The 11,048-nt window shown below is 35.1% G+C and overlaps 1 protein-coding gene across 1 annotated transcript; it reads left to right on the forward strand.

Annotated features, from left to right (window-relative positions):
* The first annotated feature begins 9,711 nt into the window (after positions 1–9,711).
* LOC131858932 (germin-like protein 9-3) lies at positions 9,712–10,311 on the forward strand. The gene is made up of 2 exons (XM_059212420.1): positions 9,712–9,903; positions 9,964–10,311. The coding sequence occupies exons 1-2, from the start codon at positions 9,712–9,714 to the stop codon at positions 10,309–10,311; spliced, it is 540 nt and encodes a 179-aa protein (XP_059068403.1).
* The last annotated feature ends 737 nt before the right edge of the window (positions 10,312–11,048 follow it).

Genomic DNA, 11,048 nt, shown 5'->3' on the forward strand with positions numbered 1-11,048 from the left:
TAGAAGAAGAAGAAGAACTCCACACCAAAGCATCCTCAAAGTTAAAATCCTCTAGAAAAAATGAATTCAAAGATGATTGTAGTTGGCCAAGGGCGGGACTAACCAAGGATAGATTAACCCACCCCCCATCAACCCAATAATCCACCACTCTCGAGCCAAATAAGGTAATACACTCCTCTTTGAAAACACCAAGAACAAGATCTAAGGCCAATGGAGTCTTACCCATCCAACAATCATCCCAAAAGAGAATGCTCCCACCATTTCCCAACTTCCAACAAGACCCCAGTAAAGCAACCTCCCTAGCATTGATGATATTATTCCAAAGATGAAATCCAATTGGGAGTTGCAGGGAATTAAGAAAAACATGAAAGTTCTAAAAACCATGAAGGTACTTGTTATGACACAAAGTGTTCCATTCTCATCTGCAACCAAAATTTCTCTAGGCTTGCTTAGCAAGGAGAGCAGAATTGAAGATTTTGATACTCCTAAACCCCAATCCTCCAAACCTCCTGGGTTTGCACACAGTCTCCAATGCCACCAAGGGGATTCTTTTCCTTTCCTCCACTCTAGACCACAAATTTTTTTTTTGAATTCTCTCAATGATGTCTACATACTTAGAGGGGATCTTGAATAAAATTAATGCATACACTAGGAGATTTTGAAGTGTTGATTTCAAAAGTTGAACTTTACCAGCCGGGCTCAACAAAGCACCTTTCCATCCCATCATTCTCTATTGAATCTATCAATCAAGGATATCCAAAAATAATTAGGAGGCTTGGGCCCCAAATCCCAGATAGGTAGAGTGAAACACCTCGACCAAACAGCCAAGCACATTAGCAATCTTCTTTTGTCTAGCCTCAGGAGTGTTGAGAAAAAGGATATAACTTTTAACTCTGTTCACCATTTGTCCCAAAGCTCTCTCATAAAGACTAGGGATATTATTAGTAACCTTGACCTCTCCAACAGTTGAACTCCCCATCAAAATAATATCATCCACAAATTATTGGTGAGAATAGATCGGGCCAGTAGGGTTTCAGACCTTTTAAGGAACCATTGGTAACCTTTTTCTGAATAAGTCTCCCCAAACTCTCAGCCATGATGGTAAACAAGATAGGAGAGATAGGGTCCCCTTGTCTTAGACCCCAATAATAATTGAAAAAATGGGATGGGGAACCATTAACAATGACTGCCAATGAAACTATGGAAATAAGTTTCCAAATAAGATGAATAAACCTATTAGAGAAGCCAAAGGTAGTAAGAACTTTCTTAAGGAAATCCCAATCCACCCTATAATAAGCCTTTGAAATATCAAGTTTCAACAAAAAGCCTTGGGATTTAGAGACAATCAGGGAATGAATGTTCTTGTGAACTGTTATGATAGAATCTAGGATACGTCTACCTGGAACAAATCCATTATGTTGAGGATAAATCAAAAGAGGCAAGATCCTCAGTAGTCTAGAGGTTAACACCTTTGAGATGATTTTATAACATGAGTTACACAAACTAATAGGATGGAAGGCATCCAAGGAATTTGCTCCCTACATCTTTAGAACAAGGACTATAAAGGTAGCATTGAGTTCTTTAAGCAGATATCGATCCCCAAAAACTTCTTTAACATCACTAGTCATATCAGCATCCACAATATCCCAGACGATTTTTAAAAAGAACAAGGGGAAGCCATCCGGGCTGGGAGCCTTGTTGCCATCAAAGGAAAAAACAACTTTCTTGATCTCCTCATTGGAAGGGATAATGGTCAGCATTCTATTTAGTTCTTCAGTCAAAATTTTCAGGATGGAATCCACAAGACTGCTCCGAGCCTCCAAGTCCAGCGAAGGATCAGCCTTTAAGAGGTCAGCAAAAAACTCCACAACAACTTTACTAATCTCCTCCTCTCATTCAAGTTTGATTCCTCATTTAATAATATAATCAATTATGTTTGCATCTCAATGGTTCAAGGTAGTAACCTGAAATAATCTAGTGTTTTTATCTTCGGCATGTAACCAAAGAGACCTAGATCGCTACTTCCAAAAAATTTCCTCTCTAAAAATAATATTATGACATTTTGACAAAATGTCACTTTCCTTGTAAAAATTGTGCCCAACATATCCTTCTCTTTGATTTTTTCCTGAATAAGATTCAGCTCAAATTGAAGGGAAGTTTCATCATAAATATATCACCAAAGGTTTCCTTTTTCCACTTTTTGACTTTCTCCTTCACAACTCTGATCCTTTTGGCAATACAAAACAACGCAGTACCGATAATCTGAATATCCCACCAAATCTTAATATAATTATGAAAACTCAGGTGAGAAAGCCACATTTTTCAAATATGAAAGGGAACCTCCTCCTCCCACCCTTGGGCTCCACCAAAAACCTAATTGGAAAGTGATCAGATCTGATACTGAACATAGCTTTTATAGAGAAAAAATAGTGATGTAGCCAATCTATGGAAATAATAGTCCTATCCAGCCTCACTTGGATAAGCTCATCACCCACCCTTCTAGTAGTCCAGGTGTATTTAGCTCCTGATAGATCAAGTTCTATGAGGCACTAGTCATTAATAAAATCAGCAAAATCCCGTTTACTATCCATATGAATGTTAGGCCCAATATGGAAAGCTAATGTACTGAGAGAGGAGGGGTGAATCAGTACATCAAATCCTTTCTTCAACAATATCTTTATTGTTATGCATAAACCAAAAACTGTTGTAACATAACATAAAGATAAAACAAATAAATAACAATCATACATGATTCACTCCATAACACATATATTTTGGTTATGCAAAAGCTCTTGGTTAGAGAGAAAAAATGCAGTGGGGATGGCACCCACAACTTCACTACTGCAATAATAAAGGTTGCTTGGTTAGAGCTACATGTTTAGCTATTTTTGATAGCTTACCCTGTTAGGAGTATCAAGATCATTAGATCTACCTTGCTAAAGGATTTTACAACACTTAATCTAAATGTTGCACCTGATTAAAGGCTTTACAATTTATAGACTTTGTTAGAGTCTTTTACCCTGTTAAAGGTTTCTCTATGACTCAAAATATTAGAATGAAATCTTTACAAATATCTGCAACTTCACATCTAAAATGTTATAGCAGATTCTATGTGCTCAAAATGAGATTACCTTGCTTATATCATACCTCGATAACCCATAGATTAACTCGATAAACCCTTCTATTTACTCTACTCCTTGACTATTCTATGAAATCATTCTCAGTGACCTCTATGTCTCTGACAGATGCTTAACTCAGTGCTTCCTTATCTCTCACATATGTCTTTTTTCATATATCTCTCTATTTTTCCACATTTTTATCCTTAATCCATGTTGTATAAATAGATCTCTTATGTCGATGATCTGTTCATTGCTTCGATCTTACAAACATGATTTATAGAATGAATAACCATGCAAAATGTTCCATTGGATAGATGACCTCAAAATCATACAAAATCTTTAAGTGCAATTTCCAATGTGATAACGGTTCTTTGTTCCTCGATCTTGTAACACGTTTTCCCATGTATGTCTAGGTTCAATGAATCTAGTAACACATTTCACTCGGTGTGTGTTAACTCGGTATATCTTTTTTGCTACTTGGTAGACATAGAGTGTTACTCAGTAGACAACTCGGTGTATACTAGGCTTTGTGACTACTTTCTTCTATAATCGATTGCTTTGTGCTTATCGACTGAATATTTTTGTAGTAGTAACCGACTAGAGTATATAGAATGACTTTGGATATAAAACTAATGGAAACTTAATAAGTAGTAACAATCTCCCCTTTTGACATTAGTTGAGATGTTTGACAAAACGCCTTTTTCAAAGTCATAACTCAAAAATCTATATACCTATAAAATTTTGACAAAATTGACAGTATATACATTTAGTCAGTAAAATGGAATATTCAGATATACTCCCCTTATCAATATACTGTAAAAAAAAAACTCTGATTTTGCATGCTCAGTGAACAATGTTCTGTATTAACTGCTTGGTTGTCACTGCTCGGTTCACTATCAAAATTAACTTGTTCATTTGGATACGATGTTCTACTCGGTATACTCTCCTTGTATACTACACTCGCCCTTTGGTACTTTGATACTATAATCCCCCTTTTTGACAAACATCAAAACTTAGTTACCATTCAGTGGTGGCAACTGGTCAAAAATGGATTTATACTTTGTCTTTGCATCGGTGAGAGTGGCAGAGAGGGCATCCTTGACACTATCCATTAGTGAATTCTGAGCTGTAATGTCAGCAATCAGTGAAATTAGGCCATCTAAGGTGCTTCCTTCTGGCTGAGTGGATAGGGAGGTAACCTTGTTGATCTGCTCTTGAACAGAGGACAAGTGTGGAATGAATAAGGTTTGAAGAGTCATAATGTCCATCCTTATTTGGTGCTCTTCATTCCTAAGTTTCAATTGTTGAGCCATGAGCTTTTGTAACTTTGTATAGAATTGCTGAATAGAATTGGGCTCAGTGGTCAACTTATTTGAGAGATTGGTGATCTCTTTCTCAATCACTTCTCTTTTATTTTTAATATCTTTAATGAATAAAGAGAATGTACAGAGTTTTTGAAATAAATAAAGAATGTGCTTGAGTTGAGGGGACAACTCAGTAATAAATTTGACAAGTTTAACTTTGCCAATAGGAATAGCTTTCTGTACCTCTCCAATCATTTTAGTAGTGAGCTCTTTGTCCTTTAACTTGCTCAAGTAGTCAGATGAATCTACTCCAGATGTCTCTATCTTAGTTAGGAGTTCATCCAGTTGAATATGGATGGTGGCATCTTTTGTCACTATTGCTTCAGGTAGCATATCTGTTAAAAGTGCTTTCACTTTCTGTAGTACTTTGTTTTTCTTTTGAAAAGGCATTTTTTTTTCTTGTTCGGCTTTGGCTTTGCATAGTTCACTGAATTCAATGAGTGCTTGCCCTTTTAATTTGGATATATCTACATTTGGCAACACTATTGGTTGTTGCCAAATCTACTTTGAAACTATGTTTCTTCATTTTCTTTTCTTTACCTTTCATCGTTTGAACTAAGACAAGGGCTTGAGAGGTTTGTTGACTGTCGGTAGGTTGCTCGGTAGAGGCAACACTTTGATCAATTGCTTTAGCCTCTGTAGTGTCCTTTGGTGCCTTAGTGCTTGGTGTCTTGGTTGTAACATTTTCAGTGCTAGAAGGAGCTTGAGAAGTTTGTTCCTCGGTGGCTTGAGAAGTAGCTTCTCCTTCTATAGACTTGTGATCCTCTATTCCTTGTGCAGTATCCTGAGGGGCCTCAGTTGAAACAGGCTGATTGACCGGAGGATAGGGCTAAACTTGTTCCAAAACTAACTCACTAGATACAAGTTGGGCATAAGCGTTCCCTTCTATCATTCCCTGTTTTGGTGCCTCGGTGTCCATGATATCCTCATCAATTTGTATAGTGTCAGCAGGGTCTTGTTCGGTGATATCAGGATCTTGCTCAATGACATCAACTATTTCAACTTCAGCTTGCTCACTAGCATTCTTGATGCGAAATATTTCCTGCCACTTTTCCTTGGTCTCATTCTCTACTTCTAGATAAAGTCCATTCATCAATTTTAAGGCTCTTTGCTTGACGAGGAAGGTTTTGTGGTAGTTTTTCAGATGTTCTTTGATCTCATCTATTGACATGTCTAGAAAGAGATGTACCAGACTTCTTTCTCTCATTTGTTTTTCTGAGTCCATGGCATATGTCCACCTGTTATCAATATGCAAATATAATTCTTTTGGAAGAGAATTAATTGCTTCCAATGGGACCAATCAAAATTTCAAAAGAGTGCAGATTACGACTTCTTCAATTTGTCTCTTTTCTGCATCATTTCTAGATTCATACTTAACATATCTAAATGATCCAAATCCACCATATTGCTTCAGATTAGCACAAAAAATTTCAACACTGTGTACATTATCCTTTTTACTCTTGACAATCTGAAATTTACTTTTGTCTTCAGATTTAGTGTCACTGGACTCTTTAGCCAAAATGAGTCTCCAAGTAGATTTCTTATATGTTTTTGTTACCTTTGGTGCGGCAACATTCTTTGGTTTCTTATTCAGTGATGCTGCTGATGATCTTGTGTTCGGTTGCTTTGTTGGAGGGGTCGGTGATACCTTTGATGTATCTTGTTTCTTCCTTTTCAGAACTTTCCCTTTAGGCAACTCAGTGCTCAATGTAATAGCTGCCTCTTGGGCTTCAGATTCTTCCTCGGTGATGACTAGAGTTCCCTTGATAGGTGTGGAGGAAGAACCTTCTCCAAATTTCTCAGTTAATGCCTTGATCATTTTTGTTGCTTTCCTTATAGCCTTGGGTACTACAATGCTCATCTTAACTTTCTCTTTCACTTCTTCATATGTACCGTATCTCAGCTCGGTAACATGCCTTGGTCCTAGATTGTCCTTTTAGGAAGAGATGCTATTGTCTGTGCTTTGACAAGTTTTCAGAGCCATGAAAAACCCACTCTTGAGATTGAGAAAGCCTAGAAAAACCCAATGTTTTTTGTTTCTTTTGAGGGACTAGCTGGATGCTAATAGATTTCAAGGGTCTAGTTTGGTCAATGTTTGTTTTTGGTTAGGTTTAGGCTTCATGGCTTTTTGTGGGCTAGAGTTTCTATTACTGGTTATGGGAAACTAGGAAAACCCTTCTTGTTGGTTGAGGGTGCCTGAAAAAACCCCCGTTCTTGGTTTTTTGAGGTCTATTGTTTGGTGACTTAGATCCTCTTCTTGGGGAAACATGTTTTGTAATGTTTCAATCTTGAAGTTTGCCTAGTGTTTGATTGGTTGCAACTACTTTGTATTGTTGTTTATGATTTGTGCAATCTTTGGGTTTTGGGTTCTGGATGCTTGTAAGTCCAGAAGGTTTCAGGTCCTTCCTAAAACCTGTTGTTCGTTGTCAGGTATTCTAGTCCATTAATTGATGGTAGTTCTCAGATTTTAATGGTTTTGGGGCCCCTTCAAAACCTTTTTCATCTTAACAAAAAACAATACTAAAGTAGTTGAGTTGAAGGAGGGAAACTAATAGGAAGGCTAATGATGGGGAGATTACAACCCTAGAGAAGAACATGACTCAAAATTTGATTTAGTTAGAGGGGTAATCCTAGAATATCCTTGGACTTTTACAAAACTACAATTCTCAAAATGGTGATCATGTGGCTCTAGATCAATCTTGTAGAACACTAACATGGTACATGACCTACAAAAGTAATATAGAAAAATGTGTAGCTTTACAACCTTGGTATGTCCAATATCTATTTTTTATCGATACTTAAGGATGAATATTTTTAAGAAATACCTTGGAGAGATTGTTGTCTTATGAGCAATCACATTCTCCTCAATTAATCCCTTTACAAATGTTTGTAGATAGAATACAAGCATGAAAGTCATTTAGGATACAAAATGTAACACAATAATTACTCCTTTCAATGGACCAACTTGAAATGTTCATAGTGCATGTTCATTGATGTTCTAGGACAGTGAATAGTTATTGGGCATAAATTTATACTACAATGAATTCCTATAAGCAACACACAATGAATCATCACATAAGCATGAAATGATGGAAGTTGATATTTTGAAAGTTAGATTAGGTCTACACTATGTGAGATCTCCCCTCTAATTTATAGAATTGACCTAGGATGGGAGAATGTAGATTTTTTGAATTTTAGATTAGATCTACACCATGTTGAATTGTTCATAGTGAATGCTCCTTGATGTTCTAGGATGGTGACTAATTATTGGATATGAATGCCTATAAGCAAGACACAATGAATATAAACATGTACAAGGTCAACTCCTTAGATCTATTGTAAAAGGATGGAAGTAGATCTTTTTAATGTTAGATCAAGGCTACACCATGTGACATCACTCCTTTACATTGTGGAATTCACGTAGGATGGGGGATTGTAGATTTCAAGTATGGATAAGACACACTGAGGTCAAGGCTAATAATGTTACAATGTTCATGAATTGTAGATAAGGTCTAATATATTAGGATATATTAATTAGCCAATAGGCTATTTTAATGTGGGCTTTGCCCACCGGGAGTGTCTCACACACTCCATGTTAAAGTTTTCAGGCATTTTCCAGGAAAAACAATCATGATGGATAAAACACTTTTCAGCCAGTTAAAAATTCATAATTTTCAGTCTCCCTCCACTGTTTGACAACCAAATAATCATTAGTAAAAATAATTTTATAAAGCTCCATTTTTGCTTGTAAAATGGAAATATTCAGTGTAGATTTTCAATTAAATTAATTTTTGGGGTAGACATTCAAAGGAATTAAAAAGTGTATAGGTCTGAAATAGAGAAATTGTTACCAAAATAATTTTCATTTTATTGTTGATATATAATAGAATATAATTTTAATATGATATTAAATAATATATATAATAAATATGAGTATTACAATATAATATAATTTAATATTTATTAGTTATATGAGTATTACAATATAATGTAATTTAATATTAATATATACTTATAAATATCAATATAATAAAAGTAATTTTCAATTTAAATCCTTTTATTAAAGATATTGGTAGAAAGAACAATGATTTACAAATATTACATCATAGAGATAAAAAATAAAATTTACAATAGGAAATTTAGAAAGTGAATAAAAGGTAATTTACAAAGAATTTTAGGTGAAAAGTAAAAAAAATTGTACGAAGCTTGATTCTCTCTCTAAGGAGAAAAGGTACGAAGCTGCAAAATGAACCTCTTGCATACTTTCCGCAGTCTTACACATTGCACAAATTTCAGAATTATGGAATTCATATTAGTGTAGATATTACCCAACTCTAAGAACATGGTGATTCATATCTTAGCTTGTGCACATATCCTATATTATATTTAGAACTTCAAAAAAATTAGTATATATTACTATCGGCTTACCATTGCACCTCCATTCGGTACAAGCGCTAGTATAAGAATAAATAAAAATGGACAAGATTTCAAAGAAGCCTAACTTAAAAAATAATAATAGAAAATTAATGTTTTTTTTAAGAAGAAAGAAATACCAATTTAAGATATAAAAAAAATGACAAACATAACATGTTAGATTGCCATAAGAAGATAATAAAAAATTGACAATTTAATATATATATATATATATATATATATATATATAAAAGACTTTATATATATATATATATATATATAACATCAAAAGATGTTAAACTGCTTAAATGGATGATGAATTTAATAGCTGCCATATTCCCTCTTAAAATGGTCTGCTCAAAATGTGCCTGTGGAATCGCACAAAGCCTCAATCTTGCAGGAGACAGATTGTATAAATAATTGGCAAAATATCTAGATTTGTAAGTTTGCAAGACGGTATAAATCAGAAAACTTATCTAACTACAATTGAGCAAAAGGAAATCCTAATAGGTATATTCTCAAATTAAAATTGATTGACACAATCAAGAAATTTTTGTGTAGATCCCTCTAACATAATCGAGATTAAGGTGGCCAATTTTCATGGGAAAATCCGATGTGCGTTTCCAAACAATTTGAATTTTAGCTTGGGCTAAGGAGAGGAGATAGAAAACAAAGCCGGCTTCACCATTGATGTCCTCGCAACTCTCTGCAACGTAAACTCTAGATCTCTTATAAATACATGCTTTCTAACAACTTCCCTTCACAACCAAACATTCAGAACTCCTCCTTTTTGCAGTATTATTATTCAGAAAGAGATGGAATTTAATGGAGCTTGTTTGATTGCAATTTTAGTGGTACTCAGTAGTGTTTGCACAATCTACGCATTTGATCCTGATATTCTCACCGATTTCGTTGTTCTGGTTGGACAGAGTTTCTTCACTTCCATGGGATTCCGAGATGTGCTAAAAAACAATTTAATGGGGCAAACAGCAGTAAAAGTGATGAAGGTGGTGGCGGCAGAGTTTCCGATGCTGAATGGGTTGGCCATGTCAATGGCAGTGCTGTAGTTCCCGGCGGGTGGACTGAACCCTCCTCACACTCATCCCCGCGATTCAGAACATCTGTTTCTTGTGGACGGATCTCTCCTCATTGGAGTTGTAGACACCATGGGAAAGTTGTTCATGCAGACCCTCACTAAAGGGGATTTATTTGTGTTTCCAAAAGGACTCTTCCATTACCAACTGAACATGGATGCTGACAACGAGGCCTTGGCTGTTTCTGCATTTGGAAGCGCCAATGAAGGCACCGTGTTAATCCCTTCTACTCTCTTCACAACCAGTATCCCCGACGATGTTCTGGCCAAATCATTTAAGATAAACACACAGACTATCGAGCTGCTCAAGGGTGGCCTTTAAAGTACCTGATTACTTGGTTTCTTTCACCCATCATCCTTGACTGCCTACATAATAATGTTCTCGCTTTCTTTCGACTTTCTTAAGCTTGAACATCCCCAATTACCTGCTTTCTTCTACCCCTAGTCCTCGACCACCCTTCATCCTTGCCCGCCTATAGAATCATGTTTTCTCTTTTCTTCCCTCTTTCTTAGCTTGAACTTGTTTTTCAGTTGATTGGTTTTCTTTTGTGGTTGTCACTACAATAAATGTATTGATTTCTTTACTGAAAAGTAAAATAAATGTTCACTTTTAAGGCAAGAAAGTATAATAAGATGTGTTAGTCTTGTATGGATTTTGTATAATTTTAAATTATATATATATTTTTAATTTACAATAGTTGTTAATAAATTTTAATATCATAAGAGTCAAGTTATCTTTCCAAAATAAAGGTGTTTATTAGTTCCTTCCAAAGTAAGATACCATCACATTCATGTAATTTAATTTTTTAATTAATTTAACCAATCAATGCATAAAATTAAAAATCTGAATAATATTTCTATACTATACAATTTTTTCTTCAATAAATTCAAAATATTTCATTTATCTCACATTTTATTGGTTTCAGTAGTTTAAAAATCAAATTATTATTATTTTTTCCTATATATGATTGAGAATTGCCATTTCATATTCAAGCTTTGTGTCTTTTTCTGAACACATGCATGTATGAGACTTTGCATTAAAACAAAATTAATTTGTGT

The sequence above is a fragment of the Cryptomeria japonica genome, chromosome 10 (assembly GCF_030272615.1).
Source record: "Cryptomeria japonica chromosome 10, Sugi_1.0, whole genome shotgun sequence".
Taxonomy (NCBI): domain Eukaryota; kingdom Viridiplantae; phylum Streptophyta; class Pinopsida; order Cupressales; family Cupressaceae; genus Cryptomeria; species Cryptomeria japonica.

Excerpts from the sequence above, each read along its gene's own strand:
- LOC131858932 (XM_059212420.1), top strand. The coding sequence starts at position 9,712 with ATGGAATTTAATGGAGCTTGTTTGATTGCAATTTTAGTGGTACTCAGT. Across the intron at positions 9,904-9,963 it reads CAGCAGTAAAAGTGATGAAG|TTCCCGGCGGGTGGACTGAA; the intron begins GTGGTGGCGGCA and ends GCAGTGCTGTAG.